This window comes from Xenopus tropicalis, chromosome 6, assembly GCF_000004195.4.
Source record: "Xenopus tropicalis strain Nigerian chromosome 6, UCB_Xtro_10.0, whole genome shotgun sequence".
NCBI lineage: Eukaryota > Metazoa > Chordata > Amphibia > Anura > Pipidae > Xenopus > Xenopus tropicalis.
Window position 1 is genome coordinate 49730140 of NC_030682.2, and position 21363 is coordinate 49751502.

General features: G+C 36.3%; 1 protein-coding gene across 1 annotated transcript in view; it reads left to right on the forward strand.

Annotated features, from left to right (window-relative positions):
* The window catches only part of stt3b (STT3B, catalytic subunit of the oligosaccharyltransferase complex), a 57632-nt gene extending 36771 nt beyond the window's left edge, over positions 1-20861 (forward strand). The window contains exons 6-16 of the mRNA XM_031903523.1: positions 1753-1851; positions 2771-2917; positions 4569-4617; positions 6290-6444; positions 9892-10097; positions 13166-13353; positions 15046-15217; positions 15493-15666; positions 15752-15865; positions 17178-17390; positions 18440-20861. Coding sequence (XP_031759383.1) covers positions 1753-1851; positions 2771-2917; positions 4569-4617; positions 6290-6444; positions 9892-10097; positions 13166-13353; positions 15046-15217; positions 15493-15666; positions 15752-15865; positions 17178-17390; positions 18440-18520 — 1598 coding nt within the window. The 3' untranslated portion in view covers positions 18521-20861. The remainder of the gene's footprint in view (positions 1-1752; positions 1852-2770; positions 2918-4568; positions 4618-6289; positions 6445-9891; positions 10098-13165; positions 13354-15045; positions 15218-15492; positions 15667-15751; positions 15866-17177; positions 17391-18439) is intronic.
* Positions 20862-21363: the final 502 nt, after the last annotated feature.

Here is a 21363-nt window from a genome sequence, read left to right on the forward strand (position 1 = left end):
ACCCGGACAGCCTTTCCTAAAACCGGACAGGCAGCAACCCTAACCCCACTGCTGTGCTTTCTAGTTCTGCTCCAACTAGTTATTTATAGTGTGCTTTCTTTATAAAGGAAACCAATTCAGGTGCCTTTACAGCCATGCAAGGCAACAAACACATGGCGTTCAACCCTTTCTAGAATACAAGCCTAAAGGGGAACTAAAGCCTCCAGAACGGTGCCTGTTAAATACCTGTATAGTTTATTGCCTGCTTTGTCTTCATCCATTTGCATGCAGGAATTTATCCTCCTACTTTAATGTAGGCCACCAGGGTGGCTTGGTGGTTAGCACTGCTGCCTTTTATCACTAAGTTCATTTTACTGCTACTCCAAAATCATTAAAGGAATGATATTTTGCACCTGAAAAAACTGTGTCATCAGTGCATAGGCATGTGTTGCAGATGGCCACTGAAAACTCCTTGTATGCCTGACTGTGTGTCTTAGCATGGGGTCACTCCCCCCCCCCCCCCCCCCCCCCCATCACTGCAGGCACTTACCGGTACATATAAAGATATCTCGGCTTAATGCTTTTGAAGACTTTGCCTTGCAGAAACATCTGTGGGATGTGCCTATCTGGGATCAGTGAATACAGACTTTTGATTTTCATTGATTTAAAGTTCTTTGTAAACATAAATGCTGTTGAAATAGCATCTTTCTCATGCTATTCCCTGAGCTGATCATTCCTTCTGCCATTGGCGTCCACAGAATTTTTTTCATTGGGCAAACAATACATAATATAACAGAAAGTGGGGGTCTAGGTTTAATACCCATATTAGGTCCTTGGGAATTCTTCTAATCTTCCCTTTATTCCCTTCCTACACATAATAGTATGGATGAGAGAAAAGCAATTTTTATTTGCAGGGAAATATTTCATTCTATAGATTTTGATAACTGTACATATTTGTATATTCGTCCCCCAACTAAAGTCTACTAAAGTCTAAAACTAACTGATGTATAAACATTTTATCATTGTTTGGGTATCTTTCTCTTCCTAAACTATGGCCAATGAAACCTGTACACATGGGGCCCTTGCCTGTCCTTACCACCCACGGACACCTAGACTTGCTACATATTCCACAGTATTCGTCTACTTTTCGAAGCTGCAATTCCCACAATAAATTGATTAATCTGTGCTTGATAGAATCACACAACTGTGCAACACATTGTAGAAATAAGTTTGGTTGGAGGAGAGCTTCAGTGATACATGTAGTCAGGACCAGCAGTGCAGAGGAGTAATGGACAGACTGCTCTTAATAATGATTAATTACATTTTCAGATTATTTGATTTACAGTTTTTCAATGATTTTAATATATTTTAATATATTTATATATTTTAAAAGTTGCAAAAGCCACTCTTGAATTACAGACATCCATATGCTTGTGTGCCTAAGTTTAAAATTCTAATAGTGCCTATAACTATTCTAGCGCTTTTTTACTTAGTTTTTCCAAATACATTGTTATTCTCTAAAGTGAATGATTTGCATTACATTTGAAGATTTAAGTATTCCGATGTAGATGTTTGAGTTGTTTTACATTGCAAATTCATTAAATTACTGTAAGCATTTTCTTTCTTGATTATATCAAGATAGAAATTATTTAGCATTTGATTTTAACTGAAGCAAATACATGAAAATGGATTAAAACGCTGCAGAATACATGCATATTGGAACTTAAAATCAGAAAAGTGTGAATAATGCTTATACTCTTTTCTCCTTTGCAGCTTACAGCACTTTTTACATTGTGGGTTTAATACTCTCGATGCAGATTCCTTTTGTGGGATTTCAGCCAATTCGGACAAGTGAGCATATGGCAGCCGCAGGTAAGGTTATTAAAAACTTTGGTGGCTGGGCAAATAATTATTATGTTTGAGAGTCACAAACTGTTTCATAACTGCGCACAGTTCCTTTCTTCATGGAACAATATCACTCACTGTGGATTTTATTATTTCTCTTTTCAGTCTAAAGCCAAATAAATTGCACTATAAATAAGCAATGTCAGTGTGCTGTTTTGCCATATACAGTGGTGTTGAGCAATCAGTTTTGCTGTTATGTGTTTTGACACTGCAGTGGTAGGACAGGTCTTATGTGCAGTTCCCAAAAAAGTGGCATTGCCTAGATACTTCAGTTAACCAGAATTTGGTGAAATCCATTGTAAGGGGCCAGTAACTTGTTAACAAGTTAAACTGTTCTTACACATTTATAGATATTGTCAAGCATGAAAATATAATTTATTTGGAGTGATAGTGGGCAGAGAGCCATGAATGGCATGACTTTTTTTTTTTCTTATAACTTTTAGTTGCCCTTTTTGCAGCACGGGTGCTGCAGGGAAGGCATGGTAGTCCTCATAGCTACAAAGGAGTTTACTCAAATGATATTCAGTGTAATGTTAGTGGATTAATTGCAAGCTGATCACTTGTCGGTGCAGTAGCAATTGTTCTAATGGCCTGCATACAATTGGGTCACCAGTCAGACCGTAGCCAGTCACTTTTGGCACTGTTGAACATCATAAATGCACAGATATAGTTTTCTTGGTCAAAGAATGACAAACCTGTACAAAATAATCTGTGTGATATAATCCTCTGAATCAAATACACTGTATTGTATTTAAACTGATATTTTTTTTTTATTTTAGCCACCCTTTAACATCTTCTCGTAACAAAGATTTTTGTCTTTAAGATATCTTATTTACAGGATATTCTAATGCTTGCTTACAAAATGTATTCCTGCTTATCTATCTAGGGGTCTTTGCCCTGCTTCAAGCCTATGCCTTCCTTCAGTACTTGAGAGACAAACTAAGTAAGCAGGATTTCCAGACACTGTTTTTCCTGGGTGTATCATTGGCTGCTGGAGTCGTATTCCTCACTGTCATCTATTTGACTTATACAGGTATTTGCATGTCTTCCCATATCTATTAAATTCTCTCTTTCTGTCAGTGCAGTAACCCAGACCTAAGCAGATCGATGCTCGGGTTCCAGCCAGAAAAAAACTTGTGATTTTATGTGAAGATATCAGCAGCGTTTTCAATGCAGCCTGGACATTTTACATACAATTATGTAATAGACAATTTTTTTTTTTTTTTACAAATGTGACAAATGTGGTATCATGTTTTACATTTAGCCAGTTTGGGTAATCCTAACTGGTAAATTACCATTTTAAGTACTATAGGCTGTTCCCTGGGATCATACTATTCACAATGCACACATAGAAACCAAGGGCACACATCCGCCAGTTAATGGACAAAGTTCTATCTTTTACTCCTGTTACAGTTAGAGCTGCATTATTTGCTGTCTGGTGATCTCTATAATGTATTCCAGTTTTGTAAGATTATTTGATAGGTTACTTAACATGATATAAAGTATTCATTCTGGGGGTATAGTGTTTTTTGAAACATCTTTTGCTCTACTAAAACCCTAGACACTGAGCCAAAACTCTCTGGATAAACGTGTAGCTCTGTGGTACATGGGTAATTTTGACCACTGCTTCTATCTGGTGGAAAGCAGAGGAGCTTAAAACCCCCCTTGTCTACTTGATTCTGTGTGAGTCAGGCCGAGAGCTTTTCAGTTAATAACATCAGAGGTGTTTTGCCTGTCGTTGAGTGGTGTTTCCTTGTTCCCAGACATAATGTCATCATGCAGCCTGTAGGAAATTTTGACATTACAGAAACAAAAGTAAATATTTTATTCTCGCTAAAAATAATATATATTCGCATATTTGCTCGTGTGTATATTTGTCATCCTTAAAAGGCTTGCAGTGTTCTGAATTCTGCATTTAGTTATGAAATGAATGAATTAAACAGGTAGCGTACTCCAAACCTAACAGTTTGTTTTTTAAGAAAAGCCAGCAAAAATCCCTTAATAAGCTCTTTTGAGCTTTTTAACTCCTGCATTGATCATGAATTGATGAAGGCACCTATCCTATTTATAGCACTGCAGAACATGTTGGTATGGATATGTGACCTGTAATCCAGATGCTTTTTTCATACCATAAGTCTGTTTAAAATTAGACAAATGCAAAATATCTAAAATAATGATTAATTATATGTTACATAGGATCACATTCAAGCTACTGTTTTATTAAAGATAAAAAGGAGATCATTTTTAATCAAGTTTAATTTGTTTAAAATGAAGTCTGGGCCTTCCCATTTTGTGGAGCTTATTGGATACAGATCACATACCTGTACTATATTTATATATTTATGTAAAAATTCTAAGGGGTAGTTCACCTTTAAATTATCTATTTCACGTAGGCAGGGAATTTGAGACAATTTGTAACTAGTCTTTATTTTTTATTCTGGTTTTTGAATTATCTCATTATTGGTCAGCATTTCACCAGTTTGGGAATGTTAGTAGCTGCATGGTTGCTTCATTCCAGGTTCAAAAAAGTGAAGAAAAAATAAAGACATTGCTGAGACATTTATAACATGCTAAAAGTTAACTTAAAAATGAATTACTCCTTTATTATACATTTATACATTAATATGACATTTCCTGTTTTTATGTATATAAGGGTGAATGTCATTTCTTTGCATTTTTTGCAGGCTACATTGCTCCGTGGAGTGGAAGATTTTACTCACTTTGGGACACAGGGTATTTGCTAACTTTATCTTTACAATAATTTAGCATGTTTGCTACTCAAAAACTCAACCTGCACCCAACCATAACCCACAAAATGTTGGCATTGTAGGATCAACATCCAACCAGTAGCCGCATATTTCTGCTTTGTAAATGCCTTCTGTACACACCTTAGGTTCTAAGACAAGTAAACTTTGGGAGCAGAGCAAGAGTGTAGTTCCTCAGCCTGAACCTGCACCCAACCCGCAATAGTCACCCAAATTTCAACCCTAACCCGCCTGTAAATCGCCGGTGGGAAATCGCCCGAAGTTGCCTTGAGGGGAAACGTCGGGCGACTTCGGTAAATCGTAGCACCGCGTATGCCATCCCACCGGCGATTTACATTCTTGCTGGTGCGATGGCATTGCGGGGAGATTAGTCACCTGCGACAACGAAGATTTGTCTGTCACCTCCCTTGGTTTTTGTTCTGGCTATTATTTTAGATATGTGCCCACACCAGCTTTTATTGATTAGATTTTTGCCCAACTAACTATATTAGAAATATATTTTTATTTTGTGCAGTCTATCCATTTTACCCAGTTTAATTTTTTCACTGAACTGTTCCTTTAGGTAAATCTGACTTACAAACCTTTCCATGATCGTAAAGATCCATTGAAGCTTTTTGTATGCTGTGCTTTTGTTTGTGCTCCTGTTTAAAGTGGGCATCCAATTTTGTCAGCCTGCAACTCAGATAGGGGAAACAATTTGGGGTAATAGGTGCCATTTTAAGACTGGTATTTCTGTTATTTTACAAATTAAAAAAAAAACATTGCTATAAAATCTATATTTTGCAGGACTAGTTAATAGATTGTAATATTTTCTGTGCTGCAATATGTATCTGTTTAATAGGCTGATAGTGTTTCCCCTGCGTATCCCATGCTGATGAAATATACCTAATTCAGTGCTGCATAGTTTCTGGCAAACTCCCAGCCTCAGAAAGTGAAGAGATAACAAGATAAAGGGATAGCAGTTTTCTCTGCTCAATAAAGTTAAGGCTGCTCTAAACGATACATTATAGACTAGCAATTTAGCACAGTTTTGCTCCTGCATATTTTTTATTTTGTAATGTTAGGTAGCAAAAATACCAGTTTACTTTATTGTACCCTAACACCCAAGTGTGAAAGGATACATAGATTTCTAGAGGCCCAAATTTAGATGTAGATTGTACAGCACTGCGTACCCTTGTGGCGCTTTATAAATAAAGTTATACATACATACATACATTTCAGAAACACAGTGATTTTTTCCCAGATTTTATAATCGAGAGCTTTATAGAAATCCATACAGTCTGGAGCACAAGGAAAACAGTAGCCTTTTCATTCATGGACCTATATTGTTCTTGTTCCTTTTCTCACTTAATGTTGATCTATATTTGGAACAATCCACCAAATCCTTCTCTGGCGGCACATATTTCAGGGTGGCATGCCACCCAGCCTCAGTTGTTACGGAGCGCTGGAGATTTCTGCAAGTCCTGTCCCCAGTTCTCAGGAGTGAGGGGGTGACCTCTGGGCGTCCAGTGGACAAATCTGGCCCTAACAATGCAATGATGGATTGTTTTATAGTAATGTGTTCCTTAAGAACTGTAAATTTGGGCATTTTTAGCAATGACCCTTTTAATTTTGTACTTTTTTTTTTTTTTTTCTAACAGGTATGCAAAAATCCATATCCCTATTATTGCATCTGTGTCTGAACATCAACCAACAACATGGGTGTCCTTCTTTTTTGATCTGCATATATTAGTATGTACATTTCCTGCAGGGCTCTGGTTCTGTATAAAAAATATCAACGATGAAAGAGTTTTTGGTAAGCAGGAAGGAATATAAAAAAAAAAAATATTTAAATGTACCCACACCTGTATAGCCTAATGTATATGTGTGTTGGGGGTTTTACCTGTTTTGATTATTTCCTTAAATACAGAATGAAGAATAACTTGGTGGCGTTTTAAATATTGCTTCTCTGCATATTAGCATACATACATAAGTGAGAGCTGGCTTTATTTGCTTTGCCTGAGGCATTCCCATCATAATAGACTTCCTCTAATAGTTATGTCTCTGTTGATTTTCCAGACTCTCTAGAATGCCTTTCACCTCAGACATTCAGGTATTGGGTATAAAAGTAAATATGCCAGGAGGAATGTTTTGGCCGAAATAAACCTTATATATATTATTTTTAAACGACACCAATTTTCAGCAGTGAATGTAGATTCATGGTGTTCTTCAAACATTTGTGGCACCCTGTCTTCTAGTTCCCTGTGTGTATGCATGAGACACTGATCTGTACCCCCTGTATTTCCTTTTTGGGGATGGAGGTGCTGCAGAGAAATCTGTTCATATGGACACCTTCTTATACTTGTATGGAGTATCTGTAGCAAAGAAGGGCTGGCCTCTGTGTGTGTTTTTGTTTTCTAATTTAAATACCCTAACCTATCCCACCACAGCCTATTACTGATGCTTTAACCACTAAAAGGTATATGTTGGGGCAAAAAGATCTTTTTTTCCCCTGATGAAGACCTTTTAGTGGTTAAATGCTCTTAATCATTAATAATGCAACTTTTTGCTTTCAAGATATTGGAATGTGCAGTACATGGCAGCTTTGAAACCAGTGCAATTAGCCGGAGAAATTGATAATCAGCCTTGTAGCATCAGACTCTGACAGACAAACCTCATTTTCTCATTGGTAATTTGCTACAACCCCTAAGACTTGGATAATTACGGCTATAAAGATGCTGAACCTTTAGGCTGTGCTTCAATAAGTTCAGTACATAAGATACTTCTAGCATATTCATTTTTGGGGTTTAGTTCTCTTAATAATGGCTAAATTGCAGAAGTGCTCATAAGAGCAAACTGATGGTGGATTGGTGGATTTCTCTTCCCTTAAAATATATGTAATCTGTAGGGAAATAACAAACAAAATAAATGCAATTCAACAGTTGCCTTTAAAAAAGAGCAGCATATCATGTCTGTTTACTTCTTTAACTCTTTTACTGCCAACGACGTATTGGATACGTTGTGGCAGTAAAAGGGCTTAAATGCCAACGACGTGTCCCATACGTCGTTGGCATTTAAGCGCTTCTATACATGACAGCCCCCCTGGGCAATGTACCAGGGGGGCTGTCATGAGGGTCCTGCGAGACGATCGCTCGTTCCCATTGGGGCCCCTACATGCCACATACTTAGGTAAACCTATACATATTTTGCATCATACTGTTCAGTGGACCCCTGACGTTCATATTTAGGGTGTTTTATCTTGGTACCTAATGCTATGTGGGAGATAAGATGCTGCAAAGTGGAAGCTTTGAGGGGATTTTTGGCAATGTCATCAAAATTGCTAACTTTAGAAAAGCTGTGCGGCTTGGTACTTTGGAGTAGAAAGACATGGGTACCCATTTTAGATTCGGGGGAATGTGTACTTTACAAAAATATGTGACTTTCTGGGGTGAGCGTACTTTTTACTAGCTTTATCCCACATATAATGATGTAAATGTGTTGATTTTGCAGGAGCTGAAATGACAGAAATGACAGTACATATGGGGGTATGTTCACATTGGGGCCCCTATATGCCACATACTTAAGTAAACCTATACATATTGGGCATCAAACTGTTCAGTGGACCCCTGGCATTCATATTTAGGGTGTTTTATTTGGTTACTTTATGACCTGTAGAAGATAAGATACTATAGACTGGAAGCTTTGAAGCGATTTTAAAAAAAAATCACAAATTTTGATAAAAACCAATAACTTTAGGAAAGCATTGCGACTTAATAGTTTGGAGTAGACAGACAGTTCTACCTATTCTGTATTCCCCAGAATCTGTTCTTTCCAAAAATGTACCTGGGATAAACCTTCTGTTAGTGGAATTTTTGGCCTTGAAATCTAAAGTATGCAGCTTTCTGGAGCAGTGCTTTGGAAATTTGGTAGTGTACTGCTGGGAGTTTTTGACCTATACAAGTGAGAAATCTCCATAAAACTATATATATTTGGTATTGGCACGTTCAGGAGACATGGGACTTTCCAAATCAGTTGTATATTCGTGCATAAAATAATTTTTGTTTCTAGTATGTGTGATTATATTATGGAAAATTTGATTTTTTTTTTTTGCATTTTTAGACATTTAGAAGCCTATATCTTGTTACAGAATTGGAATTACACAAAAATTCTTACCATATTTTGAAAGCTTAGGTTGTTCTGAAAAAAACGATATATTGTTTTCCTGGGTAAACTAAAAGTCCCCCCGAGGAAAGGCCCCTAAAGTGAAACAGTGCAAAATGTTCAAAAACTGTCTGGCAATACAAGTTCCGCTTTGACCAAAACAGCTGTCAGTAAAAGGGTTAAAGTAAAATGGCCTGTTTTCTCACTCGGATTGTCTGCTTTCCTCTGCCTGCATTTTGTGCATGGGCAGAGGTAAGCAGATCCACTTTAATGCGCTAACCCCTGTAGCTCCATTAACAGTTGTCTGTCTGTGCAGTGCTACAGGGAGTGGAGATTGGCCAGAAAATGCATGACTTTGCTCCACATGGGCCGACACTAGCTGGGCCTGTCAGTCGGCTCTATGTGCCCTTGCCTATTTAAGTCTTATTCCCTTGTATATGCACTCCACATGTGGCATAATCATCTTTCCTCTTCTGCATTTTTTGTTTCTTTTCTCTAAACAACATGCCTTACATAAGCTCTTCTGTGTTCTGTTGTGCCTGTTTTTTCACAGTCTTTTTTTCAATGTACTTTACTGATCTGATTGCCAGTGCACTTGTTATTTAAAGCTATGAAGTCCAGTTGCTTTAGATTTATTTATACTAGCTATTAAAGCTATGCAATTAGAAATATCTGAAGGGGAGCAGATCCAACTATAACATTTCCTACTGCCCCCACAAAGAGTAGCAAAGATAGTGCCCAAGTTAGGCTCTTTACATACCTCCTCCTAGTGATGTCCTCACACGCAGATTTATTAAATTTAAAATGGCAGTGGGGCAGGTGCTGACCTGGTGGCGATTTCAGCCCTCCTTATCTAGTTAGTGTCCTCATTTGATTACTTTACTTTAAGGGTAAGGCCCCATGCGCTGGATTGTCAGCACTTATACGCAGGCTGACAATCCGCCTCATGGGGCCCTTACCCTTAAGTGAATATCTCTTAGGCAATGAACTTTTAGTGCTTTTAATTTTCTCTTGGTGTCGTGTATTTTTAGCTGCATTCTGTTTCTTATGATAACTGCTTTTTTTTCCTTGTTAAACTATGAACTGCCATTTGTCTCTGCAGTTGCTCTGTATGCAATTAGCGCAGTGTACTTTGCTGGCGTGATGGTTCGTTTGATGCTGACCTTGACTCCTGTGGTTTGCATGCTGTCTGCCATTGCCTTCTCCAATGTTTTTGAGCATTATCTGGGGGATGATATGAAGCGGGAAAACCCCCCAGTGGAAGACAGCAGTGATGAAGAACGAAATTCTGGTACACTCTATGATAAGGTAATTAAACATATTTTCTGCATTTACTACAGATATTTTCATACATTTATGAGCTGAAGTTATGTTATCATATCCATGCTTGCCTGTTTATTGCTTTTGCAAGGAATTAGGGCACCCACCAAGCTAAAAGCTTAAATTGCTAGTGATTAGCAGGGAGTGCTAATGTTTAAACCTACATTTTACAATATTGTTATAAGAAACTGCTGGCTATGTTGGAGGAACAAGAGTAGGACTTGCCGTCATATCCAGTGGCCTACCTGGCTGGGAGAAACTTCATTATAATTTTAAATGAAATGAAGCTAAAAATTATATGCATCATCTAGATGCTATAAAGAGATTATGTATTTGTATATGTTGTGTCTCCTGGGGGGGGGGGGGGGGGGTAATTCCAATTTAATTGCTGTGAACTTGAGGATGATATATTATTTGCATTTTATTGATCTGGAGCTTTATAACATACATGCTCCATGCCAGGCTCATACCAATTCTTGATAATATAAATGGGAAGAGATAATCAGAATAATAATGCTGCAGACACTACCATAAAACATTAATTGCTGTGAGGGTTTTACAATTTTGTCTTGTATGAGTAGAATTGTACTATAGTATTAATGTGGCAAATTGTGTTTAACCTCTGTATTGTTTTCTGCATGTGCAATGAGAAACAAAGTGCTCAAAATGACAATCCATTTTCCCCCTCAAACTTTGTTAATTACACTCCTTGGCAGTGCAGTGCATGCGGGGGATAAAAGTTTGATTATGCAATGATTGCGTTGAATGCCAGGTTATTTTTCATGCTGGTTGCCACTCAGCAGGATAAACGCTAGATTGCCTGCTGCTAGGTAAGTGCTACATTATGAGCGCCAGACTGCCAAGAGGCCACGTGGGAATCACTGGCTGTTTTTGTTTTATCCATGTGAGAGCATGCTGTTGAATATTTAATTTAAAATTAAAGTGCTTTGTCATTTGTGCAAAACCAACCTGGAACTTTGGTGCCAAACCTCTTTGTAATGTTTCTACCTTGAAATTTTGTACCGTTGGAGCTACATTTAGACTTTAACAGAATAGGGTTGATTAGCTGAATAAAGGAAGAAAAAGCAAAATTATAGAGCTTATACAGAGTATATGCTCACTTTGTCTTATATACAGGAGGGCTTATTGTCCATAGGGGGGTAAAGTGTGAAATGCAAAAAAAAAGCAGTTGCATTTAGAATATTGATATTTTATTGTTGAATATTGAGATCTTTTTTTCCTCCCAGTAGAATATATCTTTCTTATAACTGTTTTTAGATACAGGTATGTGATCCCTTATCCGGAAACCCGTTATCCAGAAAGCTCGGAATTACAGAAAGCCCATCTCCCATAGACTCCATTTTAATAAAATAATTCAGAATTTTACAACTGATTTTCTTTTTCTCTGTAATAATGCTACCAGTACCTTGTAATTGATCCAATCTAAGATATAAATAATCCTTATTGGATGCAAAACAATCCTATTGGGTTTAATGTTTTATTGATTTTTTAGTAGACTTAAGGTATGGAGATCCAAATTACGGAAAGACCCCTTATCCGTAATACTCTTGGTCCCAAGCATTCTGGATAACGGGTCCTATACATGTACTTGCAGCTCAGACATGCTACTTATTAGCAACACCTTCAATTTAGCCTATCTGCGGTGGAGTGTGCAAGAAGGGCCCCAGCAACAAAAGCAATAGATGACTGGTATAATGTTACCCATTCGTATTTATGATATTATGATTCAGTATCAATAATTTACAGAACTTGTTTTACACTTTCACTGTACGGGTGAGAATAGGGATGTTCTTCATGTCTTCAGGACATGTCCAGGAATGAATGTTTAGTCTCTTAGCTATCTTATAATGGCCAGTGCCAGTAGGACACCAACATTTCCTTATTCTCTCATTGTTATGTGGCATCTTGGGCACCCTACCTGTGGCTTTGGTGTGTGATTTTTATCTACAATTCATATCTGCTTTACTAGGTGGCATTTTCCACTGAAAAATGTTTTTGCGTAATGAAAGAAAATGCAATCTACAACAATTTTACAATATACCTTAATTACATTTTTATTGTGATTTGAAACATGTAAAAATAATTAAATATTTTTAAAATAAATAAACATACCCTTAGCAGTTAGTTCTCTTCATTGCTTAAGTTCTCCCTCCTTCCTTTAAAAATTTGACTGATTGTGGTGTTTTAAATTGTATTTGTAACTGCAATTAAAAGAAATACTAAGCCATACCTTGATACAGCCAAATCTGGATACAGCAGTTCTCTGTCTTCTCAAATGCCATTGAACCAAGACTGCAGAGAATATACACAGCCAGACAGACAAAGTTTTCATTGGCAGTTATATTTCCAAACCATTAAAATATATATGGATAATGGTTTAATGGTTTGTTGCTTAGAATGCATTTTTCTTTATGCAGAAAAGTTTTTGGGTCTAGGTACCCTTTCAGTGAGAGCATGTCATAGAACCATTGGCAGCATAACGTGCACAGTATGCCAATAAAAGAGTTTCTATTCTTAATGTTATACTATTACAGTCCTGGTAGGGTGGCTAAGGTCAGTGAGGAGTCGTGTCCAGAAGATTGCAGAAATTAAACCTATAGGCAACTTTTTAAAAAGTTTGTAATATTTTTGTTATAGTCACTCTTTACTTGTCCTTTTAAAGTGTAATTCTTCTACTTATTCTGGTAAGAGAAATTAATAATTTAGCTTGCAAGTATAAATTAGCTGTGCAATTTACCCTTGATCTACCTCCAACTTGAACCGCAGGCCACAGTTGCATTTCTAAAGATTGTAACACTATAAATAGGGTGACATTTAATTCATAATGTAATGTATATCTGTCAAGAGACAATACCTGGCAGAAAGTGAGTGTGGTACTATAAGGGGGGATGGTATAGTAGTATTGTATATTAAGTAGGCAAATTATAGCAACCGGCTATCTACAAATTTGTAGATTTCAAGGTTACAGAAAGAAAGCATCCATGTGGCATTATAATATTGTTTCACATGTATATTTTATTTGTTGTTCCTTTCAGGCAGGCAAAGTGAGAAAGCATGTGTCGGAGCAGGAGAAAGCAGAGGAAGGTCTTGGCCCTAACATAAAAAGTATTGTCACCATGCTGATGCTAATGCTGTTAATGATGTTTGCTGTACACTGTACATGGGTAACTAGCAATGCTTACTCCAGCCCCAGTGTGGTATTGGCGTCATACAATCATGATGGGTAAGATTTATATGTTATTTCTTTTGTGTGTGTGTATGTATGTATGTATATGTGTATATATAGATATATATATATATATATATGTTTATATATATATATATATATATATATATGTTTATATATATATATATATATATATATATGTTTATATATATATATATATATATATATGTTTATATATATATATATATATATATATATATGTTTATATATATATATATATATATATATATATATGTTTATATATATATATATATATATATATATATATATATATATATGTTTATATATATATATATATATATATATATATATGTTTATATATATATATAATATTCACAAAACGATCCGCACTCCAAATTTCACCTTGAAACACTATACGATTATGCCCGGGTGCAGCTTGGGAAATCTCACATATTCATCAACAAATAAGCGCACTCCAGGGTCTTAGCTTAAAAACTTGATTTTTATTCCATGGTTGCCATCTGATCAACGTTTCGGCTCCGGCCTAGAGCCTTTCTCAAGATCCATGCGGCCATAATAAAACATCCTTATAAATACATCATAACTAAAAGGTGTATCCCAACCACTCCCACACTCACCTCCCCCATTTCAAGGGGAAGTACAAAAATCACCCAAAAGTAACAAACACAAGGTAATAATATCCCAGTTGATAGCTCTATCTAGTGTTAAGAAAACAACTGAATTGGCATTGCTCATTCAATCCCCTTGGGGCCAGAGTGCCTAACTTCTTGATCCAATATGTTTCCCGTTGCAACAATATACGGGCTCTATCCCCCCCACGTCTTGGGGCTGGGACATGATCAATCCCGATATATTTAAAAGTTGGCAATCTGTGCCCCATCTCCAAAAAATGTTTGGCTACGGGTTTGATTGTCTTCTGATCACGAACACTGTGCTACAAAAGGCCCTCGAGGTGAGTGTGGGAGTGGTTGGGATACACCTTTTAGTTATGATGTATTTATAAGGATGTTTTATTATGGCCGCATGGATCTTGAGAAAGGCTCTAGGCCGGAGCCGAAACGTTGATCAGATGGCAACCATGGAATAAAAATCAAGTTTTTAAGCTAAGACCCTGGAGTGCGCTTATTTGTTGATGAATATATATATATATATATATATATATATGTATATATATGTATATATATATATATGTATATATATATATATATATATATATGTATATATGTATATATATATGTTTAAAACAACTGGAGAGACCGCCGGCACTCACGAGAAAAGTGTTGAAAATGCCTGGGTGCAGGGTTCAAACAGAGGTACACAGGGAAAACAACGAAAACCGCACTCGCAGGACAAAGGCTGGTGTTACAGCCGAAACGTTAGTTCACTTTTTGGCAACAAAATAAAAATTTTTTGTTCTTCATAAGTCCTGCGAGTGCGGTTTTCATTGTTTTCCCTATATATATGTTTATATATATATATTATATAAAATATATAATATTGGGGAAATGGACATTGTCAGAAATAAAGGAGATATGTTTGAGCAAATCAGTACCTATAGTTCCCTTCTGCTTGTGCGTTTTGTGGAATTCCTTTAATTAATGAGCTGAGGGACGATCCCTTAAGTACTGGGCTCCTACTCCATTTATGAATCTGTTCAGGAATAAAATAATATCACTGCTGTGTTTGACATCATCAGTATTATTTCAGAACGCGGAACATCTTGGATGACTTCAGAGAAGCATACTATTGGCTAAGGCAAAATACTGACGAACATGCCCGTGTTATGTCCTGGTGGGATTATGGCTACCAAATTGCAGGAATGGCTAATCGAACCACTTTAGTTGACAACAATACATGGAACAATAGTCACATAGCTTTGGTAAGAATAAATACCTCTGCCTTCAGAGCTATAGTACACTGCCAACACCTACAAATACAGTTCAAATATAATAAAAGTCACAAAGTTTGCTCAGGTGCAGTAACCTATAGCAGTTAATAAGGCCATGCTGCCTAGAGGGGCTATAGCCTTATAGCAAACTTTTATTACATTCCCCTATAAGTGTGCTATGGCTCTTGGCATTATTTTAACCAGTCGGAAAGAAAACTGCATATTATTTGCAGCCACAGGATTACCAATTTTCCGTTATTTTATAGGTTGGAAAAGCAATGTCTTCGAATGAAACTGCTGCCTATGAAATTATGAAAAGCTTGGATGTAGATTATGTACTTATAATATTTGGAGGTGTAATTGGATATTCCGGCGATGACATCAACAAATTCCTTTGGATGGTTCGGATAGCAGAAGGGGAACACCCAAAAGATATCAGGGTAATTATCCAAATCTTCTTTTCTAAATTTTATTTATTTTTTAACATGGAGTTCCAATACAGTTTTTCCCTTTTTTCCCCTATAGGAAAGTGACTACTTCACACCACAAGGAGAGTTTCGTGTAGACAAAGCTGGATCTCCAACCTTGCTCAATTGTCTCATGTATAAGATGTCGTATTACCGATTTGGTGAAATGCAGGTACATTGCAAACATTTTTTATGTATTCTGTTACTTTCAATACGTGCCTTTTATTTATAACAGCATATTGTACTCATTTGCATGCACAGTGTTACTGCCACTAAGCTTTTATGTATATAAATGCATTGAACATTAACCAAATCATTTACTCTTTAAGTAACAGTACTAGTGAAATGCAGTGGTATAAAGCACTTGTACAGACAAACACTATTTTTCTCTTACTTCTTGCTCTTACACCAGAACTAATGTGAATGATAAAGTCACTCTGTAAAGATCAGCATAATAACTACCTTTCCCCTGATACTTCTAAGAATGTTTTAGTAAAGTGCACTTGAGATGATCATACACATAAAAATCAATTTGTTTGGTGTGAGGCCTTCAAAAAGATCGTTTTTTTTTTGTCCAAATAGCTTACCGAATTGGGCCAATTCAGGACAATGATCATATCATAATACGAGCCTGTGGAGACCCATTACCAATCATAATATGACATAACGTGAGCAGCCTGATGCAGTCCTCAGCCAACAGGAACTTGAAACATGCCTTTATTTGTCAGTGCTCTGCCTTTTATTTAAGCCATAGACTGATTTGTTCTTGTGATTGTTCTTGTGAGGTGTGCAAATATACATTTGTAGTCATTGGACCAGACAGGTCAGGGAGGCAGTATTTTTGACCCCCATACACAAGCAATAGGCTTCTGGATTGGCAGCTTATTTTGCCCTATGTAAACCTGATAGGGGACTTACACAACAACGAAGGTTGTGATTTGTTGTACATTCTTTTGCAAATACTATAAACTTATGTCAAAGTGGAATTATATCAAGATATGTCCCATTCCTATTGATCTTAATATTCATGAGTTCCGAAATCTGCTGCCATCACTTGTTATATCTGCACGCTGGCACAGGTTGTAGCATATTGATATAAATGGAACTTCTCCATTCTCAGTCCCTCCAGTATGAATTGATCTGCTAACCATTCCTGCTTCGGTTTTTTTTGTAGTTCAGTGGTTTATTGAGTCAATATTAACTGATTTATTTACATTTAAGCAAATAATTAACATAATTAATAAAGAGAGAATCCTGGGAAATCATTTATTTTTTTTATTTTACTCTCCTCATTTTTGCTTAATGTATTTTTCTACCCTTAGTCACACAACTGACTTATTAGCACAACCTTCTGTAGTAATGATGTGGGATCGCCAAGTAACATTGTACAGGTCTATGTTTCAGATCAGTTGGTTGGCTTCTACTCTATATGAGCAGTATAGTTGTTTCACTTGACATTTACTCTCTATTAATTTTTTTTCCAGCTTGATTTCCGAACACCACCTGGTTTTGATCGGACACGTAATGCTGAAATTGGGAATAAGGATATCAAATTCAAGCATTTGGAAGAAGCATTTACATCAGAACACTGGCTTGTTAGAATATACAAAGTTAAACAGCTAGAGAACAGAGAGGCACTTGATCATAAACCTAGAGTAACCAATATTGTACCAAAACAGAAATATTTATCAAAAAAGGTAGGTTTTTGTACTTATTAAACTCATGCTTTCAGCCAATGGGAAATAAATTATAATAAAAACCTGCCTAGAGATTGGTATGATTATAAATTGCCATATTGTGGTTCAAGTAACATTTGAGCAGCAAACAGTAGGGTTAAAGCAGTAGCTTACCCCAACACAGATTATTTCCTGAACGGTCCAGCCATGCATTCAGACTTCTCATGTCTCAGTGTCGTGTAAGAAGTAGAAATTATGGGTCAGTGGTTACATTATGACCACCTTCAACTAATAAATACACAGATGGTTATAATAAGATGGCCCAGGAACAATTAGCCATCATGCAACAAATTCAGGATTTAGTGGTCAACGGAAATCGTGCAACTGAATTTCTATTATACTTTTGATTTGGTTCTGTATTTGGGCAGATCTGGCATATGTATGGATGTATGTATGTAGCATTTAGCCCAATCCAAAATTATGGATTTGGTGCATCTCTAATGATTTTTGAGGATCAGCTTATGTCAGGGGGTGTCTGGGTTCTATTTCCTATATTGTTACCTGAGTGGGAAAAAGTTTCTCTAGCTCACAGATTCTATGTCACACTAAGATGGGCTGCACTGGGCAAAGTTGGACTGTCAGGGGTGGAATGAATGAGTAGCATTGCTCAAACCTTAACCTGCTTAATATCATCAAATTGAAGGTATACTGATAGGTGACATAAAGGGGATCTAAACCCACCCAAAATTGACTTATTCAGAGTGGTTCTCTGACCACTTTTGTAATTTACATTCATTTTCTGTTTCTATTGGTTTAAGAGATATTAGGAGTTATATATTTCTAGTCGCTAGTCAGCGACCCTAACAGTCTATGTACTTCCCAGTTAACCCATGGGTTGCTGAATTCTTAATTGATCCAAAAGTCTAATATTAGCATTCTAACAAGGCAAATATTTCTACGGTCTAAGGCCTTATAGCGGAGGGGCAGAGAATCTGTTTACTACAAGAGTTGTTGAACTGAATACAGATCGTTTGCTTTTATGTATTAAACATTGTGTTTTTTATGTCTAGACATCTAAGAGGAAGCGCGGCTACATTAGGAACAAGCTTACACTGAAGAAAGGCAAGAGACCAAACAAGAAGACCGTTTAAACAAACTTATCTCACAGGAACCTGTCCTGGAGATGGCCAGCATTTGCCTTTAGGTGAACTCATGTTTCTACACCAACATGAGGGTACAGAACCATCTTTGGTCAAGTTATTGTACACATTTTTCAGGCAATGTCTGATACAATATATATATATATATATGTATATATATATATATATATATATATATATATATATATATATATTGGCTTATTAAGAACAGCTGTTATAGATTTGTAATGTGAAGCCAGACAGATGCTGTATCTGAAAAAAAAGCAGCATTTTTTCTTTTCTTTATTTTTTTATTTTGGGTTTCTTTTTTTTTCCAAACAATTTGGACAGCACCAAAGAGCCCTCTAATTTGGTCATTGGCACATGCATACTTGTCAGTTTATTGGTATTTTCTTTTTTTTTCCTAATAATTAAAATAATAAACACATTGCATTTTTTCCATAATGCCCAGACAGGAATAACAGGATAAGTGAATTTAGTGGGTTCTTGAAGTAAACAATTCATATGCCTGTCAATTGTAATAAAAAGAAATTACAAGGATAAAGCATGATATATTGAAATTTAAACAATAAAGTAAAAATTTGTTCGCTCTAGCTGTTTTTATTTGTAAGAATTTCAAGCTGTACAAAGAATAATTGTCTTTGGTCTTTACCGGGCATGTGGAAGTTATACTACATTCGCTTTTACTTTTGTATAATCTAAAACAATCAATGATGAATCAGAATGGCATCCAGGACATTAATAAAAGGCACAGTGAACAGAGAAGCCCAAACTGTGCTGGCTCTGGGGGAGCCGCCCTTGTAACATGAATAATGCCTCTTTCATATCATCAACAAAATCCTGTTATTTGTGTTTTTTATTGAATTGTTTCCACTATGAGGCCCATAGCTTTCTGGGGAACAGTAATTGAAAGCTGGTTAATACCCATTCTTCTAGTCTAGACCGCAAATTCATTGGAACCCAAGCAGTAGCACAAAGCTACTGAATGCTTTTGTTGTATTTAGAGTTCTAGAGCAAATTTGGGCAGTTGTATTGAATGCTTACAGCTTTCAGATGTTTTTATGTAAGCAGTTATACAGTTCTACAATTACTTTGATGAATAGTAACGTGCAACAGAGGGTATCTTTTAAATGCCGCCCTGAGATTCTGGAATTTTTGTGAATTCTTTTTTTTGTTTTGGTTTTTTAATAATTTGACTATGAATTTGGTTTCCTTTGGCTTAATTTGATATCTCATTTTTGTGTGTTCTTTGTAGACAAAAAATGACAATTATGTCAATTGAAATGCACTATACTGTAAATGGGGTAAAGAATATGGGTGGATCTGGTAATATTCTGGCTCTGCTCATTTTGCAGACTTTTTTTTTTTTTTTCTAGATCTTGATGGGTAACAATACTGTGTGTTGCACCTAAAGCAGAATTTTTTGATATATATGGCACACCAATAAATACTAGTGAAAACAGGATAATACAGTGTGCACCATATGCATCAGAAAGCCAGCTCCACCTGTAAATTCAGGCAACATTGCAACTGAATTTCAAGTGTAGGAGGAAGGTGATGGTATATAGCAACTTCACAGTATAGTGACTGTGTCCCAAAAAGATAAATCTATTTACATAGAGTTTGTACTTTTTTTTTTTTTTTTCTTCTTCTGCTTAAATTAAAGCCCTTAGGCTACTGCCAGATGGGGCTGATTCCGCTGGCCTCTGGTCCCTCCTCTTTCTGTACCAAGAGGCACAGTTTGTTGGCCTGGGTGCAGTCACACACAGCAGATTTTGTAGCGGAAATGTGTGGGTTTGCTTTTTCACACCAAAATCTACTCCTTGCCCCAGGTCAAAACACAGTGCCTCTCGGTACAGACGTAGTGAACAGAGGCCAGCGGATTGGTTGATTCTAAACCTGCATTTATACAGAAGCCAAGAATCAGCCCCATCTGGCAGTAGCTATAGCGTTACTTAATTGTCAAGCATTTTCATGTGACTCTGACATAAAGTGACTATATGGGGGGGGGGGGGGGTGGTATGTTTGTCTAGAATTAAAGAAACCGCTTAAAACTTGTTTAAATATAGGGGAATAAAGTTTTATTAATACTTTCCTTTGTGTCTTGTTTTTGTTTGAAATGGCCATGTATCCAGCGTTTCATCTGTCATGGCAATGAATATAATATTGGTTATTGATTAGGCAAATAGTTCTTTTGCTTTAAGATTTTTGGTATAGATAAAAGAAACCATAAAATTATTTTCAAGATGTTTATTGAAGAGACGTGTAAATGGAATTGCAGTAAAATAAAAACTGGAAAACATTTCTTTTCAAATAAAAAGGGAAAACTTTGTGTTGTGGTGTTTATTTACATTGCTGTCACATTTACCCATTTTTAATTTTGCAGTATTATTAATCTTATACATAAAGTAAGTGTGCTTTACAGAAGTCTGGATTATACCGCACAGCAAGATTTACAATTTGATACATTTGCTGAGGGCATTTTTCTTATATTGCTGAGAAATGTATTAACTAATGTATCAAATCTTTTTTTTTTTTTCGTTAATTTAAGTTTGAAGTTTGTTTTTTTTAATAAACAAAAGAGCAGGTTCACATGTGTAACTTATCATATGGACCAAGTTTTAAGTTTTTAACAAAACATAGTGTTTTCCTAAATGTAAATCATATTCAAAAGTAAACGCACCTGAGAGAAAAATAGAGGTAAGAGAGAGTAGAGGAATAGATAAAGAAGATATCCCTTCTAGTCAGTACATGATATTTGAGCTAAAATTCTTGTGGGGTTGTAATGTCTATTATCCTATGGACGGCCATCTTATCATTGATCTAATACAGAT